This window comes from Macaca mulatta, chromosome 2, assembly GCF_049350105.2.
Source record: "Macaca mulatta isolate MMU2019108-1 chromosome 2, T2T-MMU8v2.0, whole genome shotgun sequence".
Lineage (NCBI taxonomy): Eukaryota > Metazoa > Chordata > Mammalia > Primates > Cercopithecidae > Macaca > Macaca mulatta.
Genome location: NC_133407.1, coordinates 12,926,911 through 12,954,215, shown reverse-complemented (window position 1 = coordinate 12,954,215; position 27,305 = coordinate 12,926,911). Strand labels below are relative to the sequence as shown.

The window sequence follows — 27,305 nt, the reverse complement described above, 5'->3', positions numbered from 1 at the left end:
TCACTCTATTGATAGTGCAGAAGCTCTTCAGTTTAATTATGTCCCATTCATCAATTTTTGTTGGATTTCAATATTTAAATAAATACATCCACTTAGTCATCAGTGGAAATACATAAAACACTTATTAAAAGAATAATAAACATAGTTTTGTTTCTGGCTAAATAGTGGACTTAGTCTTTAAAAGTTAAATATGAATGTATTCTACGATAATGAAAATCAGAAGCCACCCAAATGTCCAATTACAGAAAAAAAATGGTTACTTATATCATGGAGTATTCTATTGCAATGAGAAAAAATGAACTATTAATATATATATAAATATGGGTAAATCTTAAGACTATCATATTGGGTAAAAAAGAGTATATCCCTAAAACTTTATGAAGTACGTATATATTATATATTTGAGTCTTTATAAAATCTCAAAGAGAAACAAATCTGAACACATTGACGTGAAATATATACATATATAGGGTCAAGCCATTAAAATGGGGCATGATTAAACAAAAACCAAGATAGTGATGAAATTTGGCAGTAAAGCTGTGGGATGGGATTTTAGATGATGTCACAGGTAGATTTCAACAGTATTGATGCTATTTTAGACAATATTCTGGATAATATCTGGTTAGAAAATTTAGAGATGTTTACTTTGTATTAAAATTTCATATGTATTTCAAAATTTATTTTGTGTAATCAAATATTTGATTTTTAAAATTAAAATACAATAAAAAAGTCAATTCTATAAATCACGTCTTTTTATCCATTGATGAAAATCACAGTTTATGATTTTCTTACTGGCAGATAATTATATCTGAGAGTTACATTTTAAAAAAACAGAAAGAAGGAAGGAAAATAAGTTCAGAAAAAAATAATATTCAATTTTGCTAATACCATTTTGGGCTTGAGCAGTGGAATAACAGCAGTGTCTCTGAATTAGTGTCATGGGGGAGACTGGTCTTAATAATTAAACAGGAAACTTGCTAGAGTTGCTAATGTCTTAGACCCTTCGAGCTGCTATAGCAAAATGCCGTAGACTGTGCGGCTTTCAAATGGCAGACATCTATTTTTCGTATTTCTGAAGGCGGGAAATCTGAGATCAAGGTGCTGGCATGGTCAGCTTCTCGTGAGGTCCTTTTCCTAGGTTGCAGACTGCCAACTTCTTGCTGTATTGTCACTCGGAGGAAAGAGGGCAGGTCTCTCAGGTCTCTTTTATGAGGACACTAATGCTATTCATGAGGGCTGCACTCTCATAGCCTAGTTACCTCCCAAAGCCTCTGCCTCCTAACATTACAATAGGCGTTAGGATTTCAATATATAGATCTTGGGGGGGACACAAATATTACAGCCAGCAAGAAGGGATACACATAATCATATCGAATAGAAAATTTTAAGGCTCCCATTTTTTTCTAATGCAACGTGTTCAGTTTCCTTATTGAAAATGAGTAGTATAAGATCCTTTTGTTTTCCTCCATTCAGAGAACATAGCCTGAAAGAAAAGTCACACTTTTGAAACTCTCTTCAATATACAGAGCAACCCTTTCCTGATAAGGAGAAAATGCTAAAAGATATTTTGCAATGTATCGGAGGGAGCAAACTTCCAGAACCAACAATTACTCACCACTGGGTACTTGAAAGGAATATCAAGTGATCTGCAATTACAACAACAATGAGAGTAAGAAAAACCAATGACTGATAGGATTTTTGTGACACCTTACATAGAACTCTAGAGAAGATAAATCCAGAACACGCCACAGCAGAAGCTGTGCATCACGTAACCAGTGTGTCAGGCACTGTGGCAGCAAATTTCTTGGAACATGCAGCTGTGCTCGTTACTTTTTTCCACAAGGCTCAGCTCATGGTCTCTCACTTTTAATTCCTGTTGTTCTAGAATTTGACCCTGTTGGAGAGATGCTTGGGTGGCCATATTAATCTCTCCAACTTTTTACACACACACACACACACACACACACACAGACACACACAGACACACACTTCAAAGCTTTCAAGGTACAACTGGGTTTTGGTTACATGGATGAATTGTATGGTAGTGAAGTCTGAGATTTTAGTGTGCCCACTACCTGATAATGTACATTGTACTTAATATATCGTTCTCTTTCTGTCCCTCAGCTCCCTCCCACCATCTCACTTCTGAGTCTCTGAAGTCCATTATATAACTATGCCTGCATTGTCATACCTATAACTTAGCTCCCATTGTAAGAACACATGGTATTTGGTTTTCCATTCCTGAGTTACTTCACTTAGAATAATGGCCTCCAGCTTCATTCAAGTTGCTGCAAAAGATATTATTTCATTCTTTTTCATAGGTGAGTAGTATTCCATGTTGTATATATACCAAATTTTTTTATACATTCATTGGTCAAGGGCATTTAGGTTGGTTTGATATCTTTGCAATTGTGAATTGTACTGCAGTAAACATACATGTGAAGAAAGTCTACCAACTTATTTTCAGTAGAATAATTCAGAATCTTTTTATTCTTTGGCGTAGTCCAAACTTCTTTAATAACTCTTCATTTTAGAGACTCAGGCCATGGATATTGTACCTATTATATTTCTTTCTTTCTTTTTTTCTTTTTCTTTTTTTTTTTTTTTTTGAGACAGAATCTCTCTCTGTCGCCCAGGCTGGAGTGCAGTGGCATGATCTCCACTCACTGCAAGCTCCGCCTCCCAGGTTCACACCATTCTCCTGCCTTAGCCTCCAGAGTAGCTGAGACTACAGGTGCCTGCCAACACACCCGGCTAATTTTTTTTTTTTTTTTTTTTTTTTTTTTTAGTGGAGACGGGGTTTCACTGTGTTAGCCAGGATGGTCTCGATCTTCTGACCTTTTGATTTGCCCGTCTCAGCCTCCCACAGTGCTGGGATTACAGGCATGAACACCCGCACCCGGCCATTGTACCTATTATATTTCTTAATTTTTACACATCTGTCTCTTTAAAGGCTAGAGAGTACTTCTGACTGAACCCCTGTATCATATCCAAAGGTTGCTATAACTTCTTCTTTGTCAACTAATTCCTCCCTGGTGCACATAATTGGGCTTAAGACAAACTTTTTTCCACCTCTTAAGAAATAGAATTGTGTGCAAGGCACATCAAAAGTTTATCAGATGTGCTGCTTTTAAGCAAATGAGACTTTAAGCAATATAAGAGGTGGCTGAGGCCCCTCATGACTGCTGTGGCTTCCCTGTATGTCAGTTTTATGATCAACACTGGGACCCTAACATCCATCTGGCTGAATAGTATTCCCTTGATAATCTGACTGTGCTGCCCTCTCTCTTTTTTTCCACCTAAATGCTCTCTGGCCTGGTTCAAAAAATCACATTCCAGGTGTATTTATCTTTTTGACTTTTAGCACTTCTCTTCCTCTCCTAATAGACCTAAAGATTCTGGGTAAGTTACATCCTTTCATTGTTTTCTTTCAGATCATGAGCTTTTTCTTGTCATAGCTACATGCTGTGCGGGATACCCTATTTACTTATGTAATACTGTGCTTATAACTAGTGTTCTTCCATTTATATCCTCATTGATATCGCTGCCAAATAGCTTCCATCCACTCAGGACCTTTTGTTCCTGGCTTCATTTTATTTAACAACCTTTCTGATTAAGTTAGGCATTTGCATTCTCTAGCAAGCAAAACAAGTCATTCTAAAATATTTTTATGACATATAGTAGAAATTTTTCACAAGTGTGGTATATTCCTCCAATTTTAAAAGCTTTAAATGTATCTTTTTACATTCTATTCAAGTTAATTCGTTAGAGTGCAATGGATGGCATTGTTAGATAAATAACACTAAATTTATTTTAAAATTAACTAGAAAATAAAATTTAAATATTATTTGTAAGAAACTGAGACACATTTCACAACTGACTGCAACACTCTGGTATATTAAACCATTGTTAATAACCATTGAGCACCAAGAAACATTCTTAAACGTTTTTATCTTAACCAGAGAGACTAGCTTAGATTTTATCCACCATGAATTAGTGAATAGATCCAGCAGGAAGATGTACAAAACACTTCAATAAGACCTGAGAAATAGTTCCTCTGTTTATATATATCTAGTGAGAGGGTTTAAGGATTTCTACTGTCATCTAAGCTTGAGAGCTGCCGAGATAAGATCTTTTCTTCTCTTTTTAGCAAACTTTATTCTCCAGAAACTATCCAACTTGTTACATGCATCATAGTTGGTTGCACCAAATATGGTTGTGTTTCAGAGAGACAGATCTAGTCTTTTAAGTTTCATAAGGAAGACAAAGCATGCAGTAAGTTTAGAAACCAGAATAGAGACAGTGGCAGACAATGCAGTACAGCCTACTTCACACTATTTCAGATTTCTTTTTCCAGACTTCCTCACTGTGGAAGATGAAAAGGGAACTATGTAAATGCCTGGACTCTATTATATGGGGTTATGGTAATGGAACATAGTTTGTGACAATAAGATATAAGCAGGAGAAACTGGTATCTCCTCGCTAGCACCAGAAGCAAAGTCTTATGAGTTGGACTTCTCTTATTTGTCTTCCAATTTTCTTCTCAATTCCTCGGTGAAACTCAGGGGAATATTGAGTCCTGCTTCCATTATGGATGCATAACAATTTAAAAGATCAAATTTTCCTGAGACAATAATAAATTGAGGAATCAAAGCCAGAACATTTGGGAAGGGAGTTGATTATTGAAACAAGGGATCAGCATGGATTGAATTAAATATTTTTTATGGCTTGCAGCCTGAGGACAATCAAAAGTCAGGCCTGTGTGGCAACTAAAACCCCACTCAAAAACCCACTGGCTTGATAGCATGAAGAAACACTGAAAAATAGAGAAGGATGTCTGGAAAGGACATATCCAGAAAGAAGAAGCCCAAATTCTGTCTATAAACTCTTCTGAAATCTTAGGCTGATCTCTGGCATTGCATACACTGGACAGACTGCAAGTAGTCCAGTTAAAGAAAAAGAGAAATAATCTAAAATTTCATTTGATGACTTAAATATTGAATGTGAAGTTTGAACCCAATCAAGTTAAGTACCTGGTAAAACAAAAATATCAACAGTCTTCATTGAACAATAGTACAAAGACTCTCAACAATATAACATTCATATGATCCATGATACAAGTAAATATTAATTGATATTTGAAAAGATGCAGAAATATGTTAAGCATTCTTAAATTTTAAAAAAGTCAATGAAGGCTGACTTCTAGGTAGTCTGATTTTGAAATTAGTAAACGACAACATTAAAGCAGCTATTTTAATTAAGATAGATGAGATAAAGGAAAATACACTTATAATAAATAAAACAATAGGAAACCTGAATAAAAAATAGAGGATGTAAAAAGAATAAAATGAAAATTCTAGAACTGAAAATTATAATATCTGAAATAAAAAATTACTGGATAAAAGTTATTTTAATCACGTTAAAGAGAACATGTTTTGTTTCTGGTGGATTTAAGACTATATAAGAAATAAAAATTTGCAATGTTACTTAAGCACTCAGATAAAATAAGCTATGCAATTATCAAAGAAGTCTTCAAAAAACTTTCTGATATATAGGTATGTATATGTATGTATATATTTATTATATATAATATATAATGTGTTATATAGTATATTACATGTCATAGGGTATTATATACTTCAAATATTCATTAGTGTATGTGTATACATGTGTCTATATATGTATATATACAAATAACTATAAAATATAAAGTGTTAATTGTATAACATATAAAATATGGTATATAACATATATGTTATGTATTTGTAATATGCTATATATGTACACTTGCCAGTGCATGTTTTAAGAAGCAAACTAGAACAACTGAAAAAAGAAGTGGAGCTAGATATAATACCACATAGCTGTCAAAGAAATCTAAAAACTTTTCATATGATATGTATAAAACATATCTATAATATGTATTATGCCATGTATATATAATACATATAATATATATCATACCATGTATTTATGTCATACAGTAGCATGTAATATGTTAGGCCATTACATGTACATGTAAAAATACACACATACACGCAATATATGTGAAATTCTTGCCTTTAGCCTGGTTAATATAAACCAACCAAGCAAATATTGCTTGCCAATGACAAGTTATGTAGAAAGTAATATGGTAATATGTTTTATTATGTAAATCTAGGTTATAGTGTTATAGATATTTTGGAGAAAGGGTGAAGTTCTTGTTTCTTCCTACTAAAAACTTTAGGCTGGGCATGGTGGCTTACACCTGTAATCCCAGCACTCTGGGAGGCCAAGGTGGGATCACTTGAAACCCAGAGTTCAGGACCAGCCTAGACAACATAGCGAAACCATTTATCTACAAAAACATTTTAAAAATTATCCAGGCATGGTGGTGTGCACCTGTGGTCCCTGCTGCTCAGTAGGCTGAGGTGGGAGGATCCCTTGAGCCCAGGAGATTGAGGCTGCTATGAGCCATGGAAAAAAAAAAAAAAAAAAAAGCAAGAATTCAAAAAAATATTTACTTCATTTTACCATGCCATACTAAATACATTCTGAAGACTCTTCCTCCTAGTCTAAGTCCATAAAAATGACAAAACAGAACAGGGAAAATTAGAAGCTGTCTTATCAGGGCATTAGTAATTATAGAAAGGAAAACATATATTGAAGAGTAAATTACATTGAGGAAGTAATCCAAGCCCTTTGCTTTAAAAATAGAGAGCGCTTCAGAGGAGTTTCTGTCCCAAAAGTGGTAGCTTTCTAAAAAGCAGAGGCAGTTTGGTGGCAATTGAAAAGATAGCAGTTTGCAAAACCACAATTGTTATCCATGGTTTGATACTGACACATTCATTCATTCACTCCTATTTTTGTCAGGCAACATAAGAAAGGAAATAAAAAGGTACATGACTATAACAGCAGCAGTAGTTTTTTCATTTTTTTTATGTATGAAAGAATAAAATATACAGTATAGGAATAATCTGAGTATGTGGATGGCAAGTACAGTTTTTCCCAATAAATATAAAGTTAAAAAGTTACTATAAGAATAACTAAACAACTGGAATATGTTGGAAATCATGGTTGAAGCTGAAATGCATCTTTAATTCTATGTTTTAAAAAGCTACCAAACTCAGACTTTCAAGATCCAGATAATTCTCCTTTTAATTTATACTTTTCTGGAAGACAGAGAATCATGGAGAGTTAGCACAAAATTATTTTATTGAGTTCTCTAATACCTGAAATAGATAAGGACAACCCAAGATGGAAAGGTATAGACAAACCTAAATTAGGAATGTGTAATAAAACATTGGAAAACAAAAATTCTAAATATATAGTAACTGAAATAACATTAAAAACCAATTGATGGTTTAAGAAGAATACTAAACATACTGAAAAGTGACAAAGCTAGATATGAGGAAATCATATAGAAATCCATGCAGAGAGATAAGAAAATAGTGTGAAGGAAAACCTATAGTTCATATCTAATATGTGTGACAAAAAGAATTTTAAAAAGGCAATAATCATATGGGGAAATTATTTAGAAATAAAAAAGCAAGACTCTTCAAATGAAACAAAAAAAGTACAAGAAGTCCCTAGTAAGATAAATGAAAACAAATCTATAAACCTAACCTAAACCCAACTCTGAGATTTATATATATATATATGTATACACACACACACACACACATACACACATATATACATATATGTTGTGTTGTTGTTGTTGTTGCCCAGGCGGGAGTGCAATGGTGTGATCTTGGCTCACTGCAACCTCTACTTTCAGGGTTCAAACAATCCTGCCTCAGCCCCACAAGTAGAAGGCATGTGCCACCACATCCAGCTAATTTTTGTATTTTTTATTAGAGACAGGATTTCACCACGTTGGCCAGGCTGGTCTTGAACCCCTGACCTCAGGTGATCCGCCAACTTTGGCCTCCCAAACTGCTGGAATTACAGGTGTGAGCCACTGTGCCTGGCCTAAGATTATATTTTTAAAAAGACATTCAGCTGTATGATTTTAAGTAAAGCATGATTAGAGTACAGAAAATACCCATGTACAATACAGAAAATTTGAAGGACTGTAATGTATATTAGCATCTGCTAGCCAAAGTAAACTTCTAGAGTGGATATCAAGGCTCCCAACCCCCAAGCCTCAGACCCATATGGATTCCTGGACTGTTAAGAACAGGGCCACACAGCAGGAGGTGAGCGGCCTGCAGCAGCATTACTCCCTGAGCTGCTCCTCCTGTCAGATCAGCAGAAACATTAGAGTCTTATAGGAGCACTAACTCTATTGTGAATTACACATGTGAGGGATCTAGGTTGTGTGCTCTTTATGAGAATCTAATGCCTGATGATCTGAGGTGAAAGCCTCATCCTGAAACCATGTCCCTATCACTTGTGGAAAAATTGTCTTCCATGTAACTGGTCACCAGTGCCAAAAAGGTTGGGGACCACTAGGGGACCACTTTTAAATAGCAGGCAAAATAGAATATAAAGTAAAAGCATTGATAGAGATAATAGGCATTGAAAGAAACAATAATCTAATAAGAAGTCATATTATTTATAACTTTGTCCCTGTTTAACAAAACATTAAAAAAATACAGAAAAAGGAAATTGAAATTATTGCAAGAAAAAATTTAAAAATCCACAGTTCTCTCAGAGATAGATAGATCAAAACAGATAGAATTGATAGGATAATAAATAATACATTATTATATTTAACATTTTATACTAATAAAATGAAAATATTTTAAATAATATAAGCAGTTTAATTTTATATATCTGAGCATATAGATTTATATAGAAGTTTGTACTAAATAAAGAACATGCATTGTTTTCAAGGACATGCAGACTATTAACAGAAATTGTTCATATCCAGATGCTACATGATTTCTAAACAAATGAAATTGTTGACTAAAATTAAATTAATTGAAACCTCATAATAAGTAGTGAACACTGCTTCAAAAAGACCTTTATAAAGTAAAAGTAAAAAATTCTTGTAAATAGTCCATGGGATGAAAATGAGAATCACAATGTTGAACAAAACAATGAGAAAACTCCAATGGTAAAAGTTTTGTTATGTAGCTAAAATGTACAAAGGTGAAAATATACTTAAGTGGGTATAATAGGAAATAAGAAATAATATAATTTAATGAGCTAAGCTTTCTTTTTCAAGCTGGTTGTGGTGGCACAAACCTGTAGTCTCAGCTACTAGGAAGACTGAGGTGGAAGGATCACTTGAGCCCAGCAGTTCAACTCTAGCCTGGACAACATAACAAAAACGTCATATCTTCTCTAAAGAGAGAGAGAGAGAGACAGAGAGAGAGAGAGTGCATAAAATAATAATAATGAAACAAACCCTACCTAAAATATTAGAAAGATTTAAAAGATAAAATTATAAAGAGTACTAAAATAGAGAACGTAGATATTTAAATCTGTTTTTTGGAAGAAAGAATAAAAATCTGATTATATTGATAAACATAGTCAAGAGCTGGCACAATTTAAAAATTCTAAGAAATTAATAACATTATCATTAGAAGTACCATGAATATATAGCAAAAGACACTTTAAAAACTGAAAAAAAAGGAGAAATTAATCAATTGATCTTTGGGAAGACAACAGCAAAAGATGCCAGTTCTCCCCAAATAGAACTATAAAGTCAGTGCAATAACAATGAAAATATCAATAAGACATTTTATAAAATTTGTAAACTATTTCTAGAAATCAAATGTAAGACAAAAAGTAAAAAAAAAAAAAATGTCAAAATAATACTGAAAAGAAGAAGATGGGGTCTTGCCTGGAAGACATGAAGCTTTATTACAAATTGGCAGTAATTAAAACATCGTGGCATTGGTTAGGTGAAAACTAATTCTTATCACCTAATTTTAGAAACTTAGAAATATAAATAAATGAGGCACGAAGGTAGAAATGACTTAAGTCTCATAGCTATGGTGGCAGATTCAGGACCAAAATTCTTGTCTCCTTAATCCCAGGCCTGGACTCTGTTTCCTACAGTGCATGTTACTGTCTCACATGCTGTTAGACAAGTAGAGAGTTTATAAATTAGAACAGTCTGGGTCTGCTATAGTAATAAGCAATTCCAAATCTTTGTAGCTTAAAACACAGTACATTTTTCTTGCTTAATTACATATCCGACTGGGTCAGTGTTGAAGTCAGCTCCTCATAGTCACTTAGCAACTTAGGCTGATGGAGTCTCTGTCATCTTACAACTGAACTGTCTCAACCTCTTCTGTCATTTGACCTTTCCCGTCACTGTGTGAGGGCCAAGGAGAACCTAGAGGACTCCGCAGAGGTTTTTCATTGCCTTAGTCCAAAAGTATTATATGTCAGTTCCATCCACATTTCACTGACGACAACTTGTCACATGGCCCTTCCTGATTCCAGGATGGCTAGGCAGTGTATTGAGCTGTAAGTTCAGGCAGGTAGGAACAGGTATATACTGATGGACCTTAGATTACAATTACATGTAGTAAAGTGAAAGTAAGTCTGAATTGTTCAGCTGATGATTCATATCAAATTCTTTCTATCCCATTGAGGTTTCTAGTTTTTTAATGTATTCCTGAATATCTGTATCCTTATCCTAGGATTTGGAGAATAAACATATGACAATGTAAATCAAGTGAGTGCTTTTGACTCTGTGGTTAAAACGTTTAAAATGATAAGCAAAGAAAGAGGATGAAAACCATGGTTTGGAGGTTTGCCCATGGTTCCCAAGGGTCTGCTTTACTTATGGAAGGGAAAAAGGCAGGTCCTTAGTTCACCAAATTCTAACTTCTTGGCCTGAAAATGTTCCCTCAGCTTCCCCCAATATTTACCCTTTTTACAGAAACTAGAGCTTATTTCAGGGAAAAGTCTGAAGCAAAAAGAAAATTGTGAACTCATAGAATTTTAAGAATTCTCTTTTCATAAGAAAAGTTTTTGCCTGAATTTAGTACAATTCATTCAAAATATACATAGAAAAAATGTTTTAAACATTTTTACTATTATATTTATTTTTTAAATCTATACAATTTATACCAGGAAGTCAAAGGTCAGTCAACTCCTTGATAAAGGTTAGTAATCAAAAGCGATTCTGAAACTGATATAGCATCATCAACTCCACTGTGGTGCCAAAATGTAAAATATAGATACTTTGAGAATGAGGAATTCAAATTTTAAAGATTTGCCCTAAAGAAAAAAATTCCCCAACTTGGAAACTATGCCCATCAATAGCTTTGATTTATGTATAACATACACATGTCCTGTATTTAATAGACTACTATGCTGTTATAAATGCATTGATATAGTCAATGTCATGGGAAAACACCCCTCAGTTATTCAAAAGTAGAGAGCAGATTATAAAATAGGAAAGTAGATTATAAAGTAACATGCGTTCTGTAATCCATATATGAAAACTATAGCTATATTTTCATGGTTATATATGCAGAGAGATTAGCTAAGCACAAAAATGATGGCAGTTTGGATGGTGGCATACTGGGAGACTTTAATTTTGTTCCTTTTTGATTTTGTACACTCACTTTTTTTTTTTTTTTTACAAATCTCTATACATTTTGCAAATGTACATTTATTTTGAAAAGACAAAAAAATTTAAAGAGTAGGTTTGGAGAACAAGTTGTACATTTGTGCAGAATTATATATCTGTATATTGTTTTTCTACAGATGCTGGGTATTGAACTACAATTGGGTTTCCAGGAAAGACCTAAGTTATCTTTTGGCATATTAACACTATGAATATGTTTTACCTCTTAACTACACACACACACTATTTTAAGGTATGAAGAACAGTTTAAAAATGTAAATATCCTGTACCTCATTGGAGATGGATTGAAGCTCTTTTATTCTAGGGGCTAATTGATAGACCTTTTAATATCATCTCAGGGTCAAGAAGCCAAATATATTATTCCAAGTTCTGAATCGCTTGGTAACCTTTGTCTTTCTTTGTATGAAAAAGAGAACTGCGTGTGGAAGAAAGCGTGATCTCTGGAACAGCAATGTAAGAGAGGCAGGATCACAGACAGTGGTTTGGCAAATGTTAGGTTATGCTCTGTGTCATCACTTCTTGTGTTTCAGAGGGATAACATTTACCTCTGTTTTTCCCACATATGCTTCTCATGCTCCTGCTTTCAATTCTAGGCTAGGTTTTGAAAAATCAAAAACACGTTTTGTGGGTTCCATAGGAGATTGCAGACACTTTGTGTTGAAGCAGATCCTGGAGGGGGTGATAACACAGGCTGGGTAGAGAGGGCCTGCTGCTGGGCATCCTGCCTCCAGCCCTGTTCTACATCAGAAAAAGTCCATGCATCTGTGCTCTGTTGCCTGCCTGGACTGTCTCAGCCACACCAAAGCCACGGATCCCTCTGGGCAGGGAGGGCAGAGGAAGAAACGCAGTGCTCTGTGGGCCAGGAAGAGAAAACCTCTAAATATTAAGGATATGTCTGAAAAAAAAATGGTATATCTATCCTAAGAGATGCTGAAAAGAAATACGAAATTTAGTCAGCAAACTTTCTTGTCTCTTGATGCTCAGCTCTTTTAGTGACAGGTTTCCTAACCCTCTCTTTAGCTGTTTCTTCTATTTATTCTTATTGTCCTTCCTCTGATTCATGCATCTCCATGAAAGTACCACAGACATTCATTTTTGAGAAAATTTCTTGATTTGGATTTTCAGCAAAGCATCTTTGTGCATGTGCAGGCCAGTGTTCATTTGTGGTCTGCCTGTGAGAACTCCAAGGGCTCGTGGAGATAATTTTCTCATCCTATATACAGCCTACTACAGAAGAGACATGGCTGTCGTCAAGGGATCTGTGCCATCAGAACATTTGGTTTCTAGTCTCCCAAATCCTCTTTGTTTTTGATCGTGACATTTCTTCATGCTCAGATGCATACGTGATGTAACATTCTTTGTTGATGTTCTGAAATGTGTTTTAGAGTTATTTTGGCTTCACACAAAATAAGAATGGGGCTCAAAACTTTCTGGTTGAAATGCTAATCTTTGGGGCTTTTTCTTTTCTTTTTCTCCTGCTTTTCAGTACTATGCATAGTTGTAAAGCTTTACACCTAAGAATGGTATTTAATGGACCCTAGACTGTTTTGTTGGAAACAGGGCAAATGAGAAGTCTCTCTAGGGGATTTGTGGGCCCTTATTGTGGTGAGGGAGTATGCCCTAAAGGGGAGCTCCTCGCAGCCTAATTGTTGACGAGTGATGGAAGTTCAACAGCATGGAAACTCTACTTCGCGCTTCAGCTAAAAAGGTGCTTATTAAGGTAGCTGGGCTATTTTAGCAATTTGCCTTATTTTGAAAATCCAATTTGGTAGCTTCATTAAAGGGCACTAATTTAGTGTCTTAGGGGAATATATGTTTAAAGGAGCTTGTCAACAATCTTCGATGTTTGCCAGAGTATAGGTGAGCTCATTTCCCCAAGCTGGTGTTACCTGGTTACATGCATGCTCCTCAATTTCAAACATAATACAAAATAAATTCAAAAGCCCTCAAACCGAGAGAGGAACAGCATCACTCCCTCTTTCCCAAGTACCACCTCCCATTCCTCAAGATAGGGTGCTCTTGGTGCATAAACACATCTGCAATTGACATAGTCAGTCTGTCACCTAGAGGTCTAATAAGGAGGACAAAGGTTTTAGTTAGTTTAGTGATAATTAATATATGACAGTCTAAGAGCCGTAAAGCATGACAACTGTTTTAAATTGTTTAAAAAAATAGAAACACTTTCTGAACACCTAGAAGAATCACTTACTGCTCACTGCCTGCCTAATACTCCCAAGGGTATATTTCAGTCCCACATTGGGACAAAAATTTTAAAGTTGAGTAGTTGAATGCTAATTATCTACATAGCCTCAAATAAACTTGAGCCTTCTACAGTTCCCACTATGTTGACAAAATATTATGAGAAAAGTTAGAAAGTTTAGTTGAAGCAAATTAAATTATTCTTCTTTGGGATGCTTTCTTTTAAAAATAAAGCTTAAAATCCATGAGATACTACAATAAATATTGTCATCAAGTTTGTTAATACACAGTTAAGCTATGAAATCACTGTTTTGTTCTTTTACGTAATCACTGGAGTTTGTACTAAGAATACTGACTTCTCCCCAGCTATAATTTCTAATCCAGTTTATAGGACTGGGTTCCATTTTAAAAAAAATAAACTAGCAGAGTGAATTCTGATTTTTTTTTTTTAGAGGCTTTGTGTTATGATCAATCTGCCAAGGTTTCCTGTTAATAGATTACCTGTCTAACCATTTGCCGAGATGTAGTTCTGTCCAGAAGAGAGATCAAATACACTAACTTTCTTCCTATACAGTCTCAATTTCCCCCAAAGAAAAACAGGTTTTTCAGAATGACTTGCGAGGAAGGAAAGGGTAGTAAATTAGAAATGCTTTCATAATTTTCCTTTAAATGTTATATGTTTGGAACGAAGGCGAAAATACCTGTAAAAAAAAGCACTTCTGGAAATGACTATGTGGAAATGATCAGGATGTCGATCAAAGTAACAGTTTTGAATTCTTTGGGTTCGGTTTGCCTGAAACCTCATACAGCAGATTCATTCTTATTCTGGTGAGAGCTGAACACCAAGGGAGACAATTTCAAATAGCTGGAAAATAATTACCTACTCATCAAGGGTCGGTACAACCTTATTCTATTTTTATAGTAGTTTCTAGAAGTAGACATATCACTTATTTGAGATGTATAATCAATATCTTAGCATATATGAACATGGCCACAGCTGTAGAAATCACATTTCTATAATAATGCAAAGGCATTTATGTTAATAAATCTGTTTGTAATCTCTGTCATTATGGTTGGGTGTCAATAAGTGAAACTAAAAGGATGTGGACAATTTCATGACAGGTTTTATGCTAGTTATTTGTTTGTTGTCTATTCATGGGGTTACTAATTACAGCTGGTAAAAGTTTATTTTCTCCTCTTTGGTTTATTGTGGGATGGGGCTTTCATTTCACCAGATACATAGTTATTCAGTGTCTACATTTCAGAAGCTGAATTGCTGGATACAGTCAGAATGAGCTTTGGCAATTCCATGTGTGAGTGTACAACTACGATTTTGCTGCACATTAATAACAACCTTGCAAAGAAGCCCAGAATCAAATGCCTTGCTCTCGGCTGGGAGCAGAAAGCTAGAGTGGTATATCTTGGTTGGTGACCTATAATGTTGGAAAAGTAGCTCTACATTCACTCAGAAGGAGTAGGTGGAATTCCGGAAATTTATTCACTCTCCTTCACTACGCCTTTTCCTTTTTTTTTTTTTTTTTCTTCCTTGTAGTGTGTTAGTGAGTGCTCCGAGACAATGAAAAAAAAAATGAATTACAGATAATAAAAATAGTGCATCTCTAGAACAAGCGGTAAAATCAAGGCTTTTATTTCTTCAGGTGTCAACTCTGTTCCTTCCCCAGGTCCTACCCTGCCCAGGTTTGTGTGTCACCTCTGTGATTCCAAATCAGCGATCAGGCGGGCAGCGGTCTGGGCAGTCACCCACAGGGAGTACACTTGCTGCTGCACGCTCGGACTTTCAGTCTTGCTCAAAGCAGAGAATCTCCAAGAGCTCTGAGGCTACGGATTGATTCGGGTGGGGCGAGGTGTTATTATTGTGGGATTGTCTCTGCAGAGTTGGCCTGGAGAGTGAGCGGTGGAGGGAGTGGAGCAAGGCATCGTCAAGAGTCCCCAGGAGTCCAGGGGCGCCCCCCAGACGGGTACGCTGGAGGGCCTGGGCACGGGGGACAAGAGAGAATACATGCCCGCTGGCTGGGAGCAGGGAGGCGGTGTGGCGGGGCAGGGGGCAACGTGCCAGTTTTCTCTCTGATTAATAATGCTCACGCTGCTGCGCGTGGCTCATGCGCTTTGTCTCCAGCCTTAGGGCTGGCGGAGAACGGCCCAGGGAATGAGTGGTACCGCGGGCGCCCGGCGCACCCAGCAGGTGCCATCACTCTGGATGGGCCAGTTCTGGATGCTCCCAGTGGCACAGACGCGGCGACATCGGCAGGCGCCCGGCTGCGGCCACCTCCCGGGTGTGGCGGGTCTGGGGCCCGGGGTCTCCGGCCAGAGCAGCTGCGGAGCCACGTGCAACACGCGCGTTGCCCTCAGCCCGGGCGGGGACCGGACGCATCCGGGGCTGCGGGGAGGAGCCGGGCGCCGCCCCCGGCGGCAGTGCCAGCCGCGTGGGAGGGCACGGACCGGCGGAGGGGCAGACGACGGAGGCGGCCAAGCGGGAGGAACGGGACCGAGGGATCGACCGAGGCTGGCGGGCTAGGGGTGGGACTGGCAGAGCTACGGACAGGTGGGAGCAGTCAGACAGCCTGAGAGAGAGAGACCAGAACGCAAAGAGAGCTAGAGCATTAAGTAGGCAGGGAGAGGCACACAGAGACAGACAGCAACACTCGCGTGCTCCCTCCCTCCACACGCCCTCCTCTTACCGAGCGGAGCGGCCAGGGGCACAGAGTGGGAGAGGACTGTGGGCACAGAAGACCGGAAGAGGGACGCTGCGTTGCTGGTGGGACGGAGAGATTCGGACGGACGGACGGACCAGCGCACAGACTGGCAGCCTGCGAGAGTGGCAGCTCTGAGAGCAGAGTGCAGGAAAGCGAGAATCCCGCGCTGAGCTGCTAGTGGGACCGACAGACGGTCGGACTGACAGACGTGCAGACGGACAGAAGAGCAGACAGGAGGCGGGGGCGCATTCACTCCCGGCGGCCAGCCGGGCAGAGAAGGCGGCGGTGGCACCTTCTGAGCGCGTCTGGAGCAGAGACCAGCAGCAGCAGCAGGGGCATCGGGGAGGCAAGCCGCGACCGAGCCGCCGCCGCAGCCCCGGCTGCCACAGCTGTGCGGGATCCCAGCCGACACTGCAGAAAGCTCCTTTTACTAGCAGTTAAATAAATCGACCAAAAAAACAAAACAAACAAACAAACCCAACAACAACAACAACAACAAAAGCCAAGCCAAAAGCCAACACAAACTAATCCAGCCAAATCAATCATTGAGAAACAATAATATTAATAAAATCCAAAACTAAATCAAACCAGTCAAGGCACCAAGACGCAGGGGGGATATCCACTGTTCGATCAAGGTAATAATCAAGGTCTTCCGACGTGAACATTGCACGCCTTTTGTGGATTTTTAGAATTCCTTCTTTCTTTCTGCCATATATCTGTCTGTTTCTTTTGAATTATTTCTTGTCTGTATTTCTTCTTTGTGTTTGTAGAAAGCTGATGTTGTTATACATGTATTGTGCTTTTTATGTTTCGTCAAGGAGGGATGGACTCCCCTTCCCCCAAAAAAGACAGATGTGGAAAGCTGGAAGCTGGCAATGTTTTTCATCAGAGAAGTCTACAGTGATTTGTATAGGCTTTATGGTAGAAAGTTTGCGATGCTCTTTTTGAAAGAGACCCATTGAAGAGGTAGAAAGTTATACTCTGTTGTTGTATGGAAGGATTGGGGTCCTAGGTCCCAAAGGGCTCAAGGGGAAGAACAGAAAAGATGTTCAGTTTTATTTTGACATGTATGAAATCTGTGCTTCATTGCGAATCACATTTCTGTCTCAAGTTGTAGATATGGTGGTAGAATTGAGTGGAATTAGACAGGTGTTTAGAAAGTTTCTTAGGAATAGGAATTAATTCACTCAATGTTTATGCATAGAAATATAGCTGGGGTGGATGTGGTTGCTGTCAGCTATTCAGGTTAGTTACCTGATCACCTCCTGAAGATGTAGGATCAGGACAGAGTCCAAGCCTAAAATAAAAATCAAAGAGAGAATTGAAAGTTATAGGGGTGGGCAGCTAAGAAATATAAAAGGCTGGTAGAAATCATTTTCATTAGAATGTGTTCAGAGTACAGATATTCATTTTAATTTTTGATTTCTTTAAATTTTTTGATTTTTGATTTTCTACCAGTATGACAGCCTCTCAAATCAAGAAGGATATTCTCCAAAGTTGAAATGAATCTGTATAAGATTTCGTTCAAATGCAGAATAAATTCAAATGATTCCTAACCCCTCCTCATCTACTTTGGAGATAACAACTGCTATGATTGTTTTAAGTAAACAGAGAAGTGGAGATGACAGGAAATCATTTTTCATTTGTTAAAAATCAGAAAACCTTTGACACACTTTAAAATAAATACACCTACTCCTTTGATCCTCTGTGTATGTATTACCACAGGGCTTAAATATCTTAATAGGATTTTAGTTAATGTCATTTTCATGAAAGACAGTCATTTGGAAGCCAAGAGCTCTATCTATGTTTTCGTTCAAATAGCCGAGTAATCTACTATCTTGGCAGTAATTACGTCTGCTGCATTTCTAATGTGAATTGCATGTGAGAGGTTATGAATACACTCTTTTCAAGTGTATGTGGGTTTTCAAGGTATGTATTTGTGTTTGATCCTATATTTCCTTTGTTATAACATTCTCCTGCTTTTCATCACTTTGACTAACAGAATATTTGTAAATTTTCTGGAGAGTGAGTTTGGGTATACACTTTGAGGAATATGCTTCCTCATTACAAAAGATACGGAAACATAATTGATTACTACACTTGCTTATCAATAGTATTTTGATTTTGTTTAAATGAAATGTTTAAGATATGTGGATTGCTATGCATTCATGTTTTAAATTTATCCTCTCTGGGCATGATTTATGCCATTGGATAATTAACTAAGTTACTTTAGAAGACATGCCTGTTAAACAGAGTACTTTGTTTAGAGGAAGCATATTTAAAGAAACTTATACAGCTAAAGAAATTGACTTTCATCTCCTCAGTGACTCAATTTCACTACATGATGATTTGTCCTTTGCAGTATTTAGCTCAGACCAAGACAGAATTGTGTGTGCTATTAGATTTGCAAATTGCTGATCTCCCAGTGACTTTCCCTCTTAGATCCCAGTTGAGTATGGTTACCTTGAGAACTGTGGTATTAGCCGTGTTAGAGCATGCTCCACTGGGGAGTTCTGTGCAGTCTATTTTTAATGCTATTTAATGAAGGAGCGAGCGCCTCACTCAGCAATAAAAGAAGCATGAGGGAAGACAGAGCAGTGCATGGTTATGGATACTGGACAAGGATGTTTGGAAAGGTAAAGGCTGACCATTGGATATGGTAATTTTAATTAAGTCCTAATGTATTGTATGAATGGAAATACTGATTTTTGTTTGAGAATTATACATGAATAGTTCAATAGGTGTTTTCGTAAACATCTTCACTAGTTCTTAGAAAGAAGACTCAATAATTTGAGTTTTTAAAACTTGAGGGAGATACTAACCAGGGAGTTCCTGCATGCATACTATTTTTAATACAAGCTGTCATATTCTTGGGTGGTGGGAAGTACAGAAATAATTTCAAATTCCTAAAATATTGTTCTGCTGAAAGGTTGGGAGCTTGTAAAACATTCTGCGAATAAAATAACTAACATGCTTCTAAGATACTACAATAACCTGAAGCTCTGCCTTGCGAATTGCTTCATTTTCTTTTATGAACTTGGAGTCCAGGTCCAGAATTGTGACAACTAAGAGAAGCAGGAAGTTTTGATAGAACTTGATAGAATATTTGGGGTGCTTCTCTCCTTAGAATTAAGATAAGCACTACAGATTATCTTACTGAAAGCTAAATATTTTAAAAACATAAATAGCAGAGGCAGCACTGATATGTTTTGGAATGTTACAATAAAGGGCAAAATATCTTAACGTTATAGTGTGTACAATGGAAGAAGCCATCTGTCTGCAACATTTGCATATATGCAGAACACCTGTCTTGAGGTAGAAAGTGAGAATGTTCCGTCAGAAAGGTCTTGTGTTGATTTTCACATTAACAACATACTATAATCAGGTTATTCTTTTGTTCAGAGTAAAGCTAATTAGACAAAATACTTAAGTAGTTTCAAGGTTAACAAGCATAAGAGAAAGTAAGCAGTTTCTATTAAATGTGAAGGTTAGTCATATAATTTTTGAATGAAGCTGTTAGAACAATGTGCAAAGTTGATCTGAATTTTTGCCAATTCTAATGAAAAATGACCCCCAAAAATAAACTACTAAGGAAAACACATCACAATGAGTTACTGTGATTTTTTTGTTTGTTTGTTTGTCTTTTTGACTTAGTTCTAGAGGAGAAAAACAATTCACACTGCCTAAAATATTTCCCTTAGTGGTCATGCCTTTTGGACCACAATGCTGATACCTTTCTCAAGCTTCTCAGATGAGTGGGCATTCTCATCGGAATTCAATGTCTATTTTGTCTGTGGACAAGATAATGATAAGCTACATAAGTAGAGTGTAGAATGAGTCAGCCACTGAAGGCACAATATACAACGTAGCCAGAAGTGAATATGATTGAGAATTCTCATTAGTATGAGGAGACAGTTTGAAGTCCATAAGGTTGGAAATTGCAAATTAATCATTTGTATACAAGTCAGTTTAATTCAGATCTGCTTTGTGACAAGGTTAGGAGAGAATGTGGGGCTTAAAGGTGATGTCGACAATGAAAGCCATTTCTTCATATGGTAAGTACTGGCATCATTCTAACTGGTATCACATGGTAGTAGCCTATTTAGAAATTTGTGAATCTCTAATCACAAAAAGAATTGACTTCCTTAAAAATATATTATATCACCTGGAAAGTTCTGAATATATTTTAAGTCAGCGATGATGCATTTATAAAACATATACTTCCTCTCTTTAGACAAAGGATCTTTATGATTCCAGAAGCTCTACATTTCTGTGGACTTTGCCTTCTTTTATTTTTTATTCTAGCATTTTATGTTAAATATGATAAATGAATTTCAAGCAAGGATGTAAGCAAATGCTGAAGGACTGTCGAAGGGGAAAGAAAATATTAACAAGACGTATCTGTAACTAGATTTGTTTTTTTTTAGGGTGTCTTTGCTTCTGAGTGTTAGTTTCCTTTAGGTGGCTTTATGCCAAGTTCTAATAAATTGATTATTTGTAGTGCCTTAGTCTTATTTAATTAAGTTTGCTCATCTTGGATTAATTTTGACCCTAGATATTGAAGTACATATTACTTGTATTTATATCATAACCAAGGATCTATGAGGATTAGATATGAGCTGAGATATGAAGTATTTAAATTATATACATAATATGTTTCATAAAGAATAAAGTGCATGAGAAAGAATATCTGGTTCATTCAGCAGTTTTTAAATGCCTGGTAACATTGTTATCTGTGGTCTAAAGATATTTTCTTTAGGCATGAAATGCTCATATAACATTTTGAATGCACCTTTCTCTAAACTTACTGAGACATATCTGTGCTCTGAGAAATAGCTATGCAGCAAACCAAAAAAGTGAATTGAAATAATTACATCAAGACAATGGAGGGGATATTGAAAAACAAAGGGGTTTGTTTGAATGCATCGAATTGCTCTCTACTTTCAGATTGAATCCTTAGCATCATATTATGCTCCTGTTTTTCAGTCACCAGTATAGCTCCTGGCATTTCCAGGTGGAGAGAATGTTAATCACTGTCCATGGTCACAGTAGATCAATATTTTTTAATTTTTTTACACACTTTGCCCAGAGAAATGTCTTTTGGCAGTTGTATAACCCCTGTTTAGTATACCTTTCAATGCGACAGGTTTAGAAGATTTTTGTATACGTTTTGTAATAAAGTGATATATATATATTAGGATACAATTGTAATTGCGACATTAAAATGTTGAAGCATTAGTCCAAAATTGTCTCATTCAAGGAATATATTCCTAATTATTTATTAGTCATAAATTCATACATTTTAAAAGTAATATACATTACAATTGTTCCTGTTATCTAGCAAAAGAAAATCATTTCTTTTTATCCAGGTAAAGAGGGCAAGTGTCCACTAGTAATTATCCCCTTTAAAAACAGGCCTTTTACTACATTCTCACATTTCACACTACTTCAAGATAATACAATTCTTAAATTAGAAATCTGTTTTGAATAACACACAAAATATTAAGATTTTGTTAACAAAATCCCTTCTGTAAACATTGGTTTTAAGATAATTGCTAATAAAATTTGCTTTTAGTTTAAGGGAAGGATTCAAGATTTTTAACAAGAAAACAATTACGTCACTTTTTATTTCAAATATTCCAGCGAATTTTCTAGAGTTTTTTGGTATATTATGGGTAATGTTTCTGTGAAGAATTGTAAAGTGTAATATATGATCTTTTTTTCTGCAGCTTTTTCATTGAAACAAATTCACAAAGCATATCTACCTAGATAAGCCAGTCATCTCTCACTGATACCCACACAAGTTAGGAAATAATTCCTTATGATAGGGACATTTAAAAGAACTAAGTGGTTCCATGGCCAAATTTAGTGCTGGAACTCTTAATAATTGATAAGCATTCTTTTACATTTGTGTCATCCTTGGTTGCTTCTTTATGATACACTAAATACTTGAGATAAGAACAAGAACTCTCTCTATGGAAACATTAACCAGAGAAGTGGTTTTCATATATTTAGCAGATTTCCTTTTAATTGCTAAGATACAATACTCATTCAGAACAGTCTAGTCCATTGGATCATACACTAAAAAAAAAAAAAAGATAGTTTATCCGTGTTGATATATTTCGGTCTAGTTGAAATTGAGAAACAACAAGCGAGGTAAAATATTTCAACATCTTTAAAGAACAAAATTGAACATCAATTTCTAAAAGTTTTATGGTCCTATGAATTCTGATAAAATATCCTTTGACACGTAAATCAGAAGGCCCAGCTATCATCTAATTGTTCAGTGATTCAAGTTGCTTTCAGATTATCTCACTACTGTTACATAGACCTATAAAAATCGAGCCCACTGGTCAATAGAGGGTGAAGGAAGAGCATGTCAACTCACCAAAATTCAATGACTCCTCGTAATTGTTTAAATTTTATTTGCCCATAAATTCAATGGAAAATGGAAAGATAACAAACTTATTTTTCAGCTTTTTGTATGTTTCTAAAACCGCAAGCTAAAGTCCTCACAAAAAGTTCTAACATAGAGAGATTAAAAAAAAAAAAAAAATCTATACTCTGCATTTACATGTTTTTCTTAGCATTTTGCTTGTTGATATCTATGTAACTTTGGTGGAGATCCCAGTGTTGCTGGCATCAGATTTGATTTAATCATCAAAGAGCTTTTGGACAGAGAACAAGTAGATTCGATGTGAGTATGTGACAGAATCAAGAATTCTGCAGCATTTGCAAGCTTTAACTACTCAATGCTTCTTTAAAATAATTTTTAAATGGGTGTAAAGAGGCTTTTGGTTAAAAATATGGGACTTTATTTTCTTTGTTTAGAAAAAGAAGATTAAGGTTTTTAGTCAAATCATGATTCTTTAAGCCAATGTGGCCCATAGCTGTATTAAAATTGCTATTAAATTCTGCCAAATTAATTAATCATTAGGATTCTGCAGTCATATTTGACTACTTCTTGTAACTGGCCTAGAGGAATGATCAAGATAACACTCTTTGATGGCTTTGTTTATATTTTGTTTATTTTAAATTTACTTAGATATGCTGATGTTGTAAGCATTTTTGGAAATTGTCAAACAACTGGCATTGCACTAAATTCAAAAACTTCACAGCAAGGAACTAGCTAGTATTAATGATTCATCATTTTTTTCATTCTCATGTCATTTAACTTTGGTCACAACACTTTTTTGTGTGAAGATTCAAATTTCTCTCCAACGCTGAAATTTTCACATAATCACTAACAGCGTTCTGGAATGATAAGATAATCTAGCATATAATCATGTTGCATACATATGCTGCAGCTATCTGCTTACCCTTAGCATTGTTAAACACTCTAACAACTGAATGCCTTAATCTTTAATTATCGTTATCATTGTTGTCTTCAGCCAGAACTATGGATGACTCAGTGTTTTAGTGTTTCTTCATCATCGAGAGGTAGGAGAGTATACGTAGCTAATGTGATAGAATGTGTATATTGCGACAAGCTTATACATCTTCCAGGATAAGAACGCAAATATCCCTCCAATAGGGAAATTATTTTATTCCAAAAATAATTGTAATGTCTGTGTTATTTGTCTGATATAATGTGGGAAGCCACAGACAGAGATGTTTTGAATTCAGTGGAGCTTCTGATTGAAATTCAGATGAAAAGTAATAGAGAGGTTGTATACCAAAGGTAGTCTAGGAGCTTATCTGAGCAGGAGCAGGTAAATGAGCTGTAAGTGATGAAGGAAGGCTTTACCAAGGAGGCGCAAGGCCCTCCATGAGATTCTGCAGGTTAGAGAAATGCACAAAATTAGGATTAAAATGAAAGGTCCAGGGAAATAAGTGCTAAAAGTGGTGTATCTGAATCTCATTTTCTGGGACTTACCTTCATAAATATGCAGTTCGCCACCTGAATTGGTGTGTGGTACTGGTGTTTGGTTTTTGGGTCTGAGTAAACAGTGTGACTATGGCCAAAGTTCTAAACCTCTCTGTGCTTCACAGTTTCTACAGTGAAAGTTGTGTAGTGACATTGATCCCGACTCAACAACTTGCTAGTTGTGTGACTTTGGCAATTTAGTTAATTCCTGATTGCTTCAACTTTCTCATTTATAAGGTGGGAATAATATCTACCTTTCATGATCAAAGCAGAAACAAAGCCCCTGACACATGGATATTATTCACTTAAAATAAACCACTTTCCTTTCACATAAAACATTCAGAGAGAGATTTACTCTTCTTACATTTAAGGATCCCCACCTCCATTTAAGAAAAAAAAAAATCTTTTGGTAATTTGGAATACAGCTCTCCTTCATTGCTATCCCATAATATTTCTGATGGCTAAAATTGGTTATGCTTGACTCTTTCTGTGCTATGAAATATTGAAGGCCAAGCCAAGGTAGTAACTAATCTCAGAGGTGTTCATTGTGTAAAGAACATGATGCTTAATAAGGCCATAATCTTCTGCCAGTTTGTAAGGGAAGAAATGGTCTAATTCAGTTGTCTAAAAAGTTAACATATGGGTATTATCTCTCTGGAACATTTTAGTTGTGTAATTTCTACCATTTAAATGAGATGAATAAAGAACCACATCATTGAATAGGAAACAATTGGAATGAATCCATGAAGGAAAATCCTAAAATCCTGCACTAGTGGATGGGAGCTGGGACTAACAACATATTTGAGGTGACATGAGAGAAACATTTTTCTATTCTGCAACAAAGCAAATGGAGCTTTGGCCTCATTGAGGGGGTCCTTGGCACTCCCATAGAAGACTCCAGCTTCCTGTCTCCAAGCACTGAGTGAGCTGTTTGGACAGGGCCACTGATCTGGCCTCTGATCCTAAAGTATCTGCATTAATTTTGCTGAAATGAGTCAGCACTCTGCCTCTATGAACATGGCCAGAGGAGGGAAAGACTTCTTTCGTAACTGAGGTTTAAACAATTGGTTCCCCTATCAAAAAATGGAGAGCCACAGATAGTATTCAACACAGGAGAAGGTGAGCTATACAAAGCAGTAAATGCATCCGATAATTGCATTTTATTTCCTATTATAAAATGGATGTCAGCATTCTTCTGGGGAATAGCCTAATCAACTATTTATCCAACAAAATTTCTCAGAAGGTGTCAGAGAATAAATGTATATGTCTTTGCTATCCAAATATTTTTTTGGAAAACAAACAAAAACAAGGAAAGTGTAGACATATTTTGTTCATATATGTATACATATGTATTGCTAGAGTCAACATGCTTATGCACAAGTCATTTAACTAACTTACATTAAATACACACAAAGAAAGGCCTATTTCTCAGTCCATTTTTCATTGTCCTTAGCAGTTGTTGGCTAGTATAGTGCTTGCATGTGGCAGATATTTAATCAAAGTTTGTTGAATTAAAAATTGACCTTTCTACTGATACTCAGAATTTAAAACCTACTCTAAGTAAGGTTTTAATTGTATTTTTTCCCTGAAGTTTCAGCTTAAGCCGATTTGATATTCATTTTTTTTGAGAGAACAAAAACCTGCCCTTATATGTAGAATTGTAACTACACTAGCTATTATTTTGGTTCTTACAAATAGTTTCTTCTTCAGATCTCAGACAATGACTGGGGATTTGATGGGAATAGCAAGGCTCGTAAGAGTTCAATCTGCTTAAGCTGACTACAAACATTACCTTTCCATCTAAGTGGAAGGGAATTCATTAACACTCAGTTAATATGGTCTTGGAAGAAAGAATGAGGCAAAAGCACGTTTACAAAATATTTCCAAATCATTGTTACACAGAGCTAGAGGCAATCCATCTTTATTGGATGTGTGCCTTTGGAGGGATTAACCATGGTGAAGGACACCCAGCATGTGAGGAAGGAATTCACTCCTCCAAAGAACAAGCAAGTAGACAGTGCTGAATTAGAAGGCAGGGATGAGGGACAAAGGGAGAAGAGAATATTAACAAATTGGAGACTTTCAGACCCCCTTCCTGCTTTAAGCAGAACAGGTGCCACCAAGCTATAGGAAGCTCTTCTCTTCCTGCTACTTTGGAAAGATGATAGGATTAACCACAGTTAAATAGAAAATCATTTAATCTAACTGGACCATAGAGAACTGAATTCATGTTTTACCCGATCTATAAAAATAATCTTGTTTGAAAGGAAGGGGTCCAGCTGATTACAAATGAAATGAGTTTGCTTTCTTAATTTGTTTCCAACATTTTAAGAAAGGCTAAGTGTAATGTTTAAACACACACACACACACACACACACACACACACAAATAAAAAATAAAAAATAAAATAAAATAAAATAAAACCTTATACCTTAACTTAGAAGAGGAATACCTTATCTTACTTCTCTGAGACTGTGGCAGGCTTTAGAAACATATAGAAAGCAATAGATTTTGACACCATTGATATTATTATCAGGAAGCCAGCAAAATATATTCGAGAACACATTGTATCAAAGTAAGGGAACGTCCATGGAAGCCAAATTGAGTAGCCAGCTGAGTTCTTGGGTGATGGCTAACAAGGCTTGTCTTTGCATCAGATATCATTACCATTCACTCATTTATTCATTCTTATTTTTCAAGTATTTATTGAAGTTTTCTATGTATTGTGTCTCAGGCTAAATACTTGGGAAAACTTGATGTGTAGGATTTTATAGGCATTTGGATGAGATGAATGCATTTTAACGTTTCTAAACAATGAATTGAGTAATTGAGGGTTTGTCAAAAATCCAAAGTTATAGGTAGACAATATTTTGGATGATAAAGCAATGTGAATTAATTCCAACAAATTAGAAAAATCTTTCTTCACCAATAAAGTTAAGTAGGAAATCCCTAGGGAGTACACTTTGAGGGTAGAAAAATACTGGTTTCC

The 27,305-nt window shown here is 36.2% G+C and overlaps 2 protein-coding genes across 21 annotated transcripts in view; one reads left to right on the top strand and one right to left on the bottom strand.

Moving 5' to 3' along the window:
* The window catches only part of LOC106997165 (uncharacterized), a 164,294-nt gene that overhangs the window by 129,456 nt on the left and 7,533 nt on the right, over positions 1-27,305 (bottom strand). The window contains exons 2-3 of the mRNA XM_077994066.1: positions 17,704-17,746; positions 16,435-16,873 (exon numbers count right to left, since the gene is read on the bottom strand). Of these exons, the coding sequence (XP_077850192.1) occupies positions 16,435-16,873; positions 17,704-17,746 (482 nt within the window). The remainder of the gene's footprint in view (positions 1-16,434; positions 16,874-17,703; positions 17,747-27,305) is intronic.
* ARPP21 (cAMP regulated phosphoprotein 21) overlaps positions 16,208-27,305 on the top strand; it is a 155,789-nt gene continuing 144,691 nt past the window's right edge. For all 20 annotated transcript variants that reach the window (XM_077991291.1, XM_077991282.1, XM_077991276.1 and 17 more), the window contains exon 1: positions 16,208-17,084. The gene's annotated coding sequence lies outside the window, so the exon portion shown is untranslated. The remainder of the gene's footprint in view (positions 17,085-27,305) is intronic.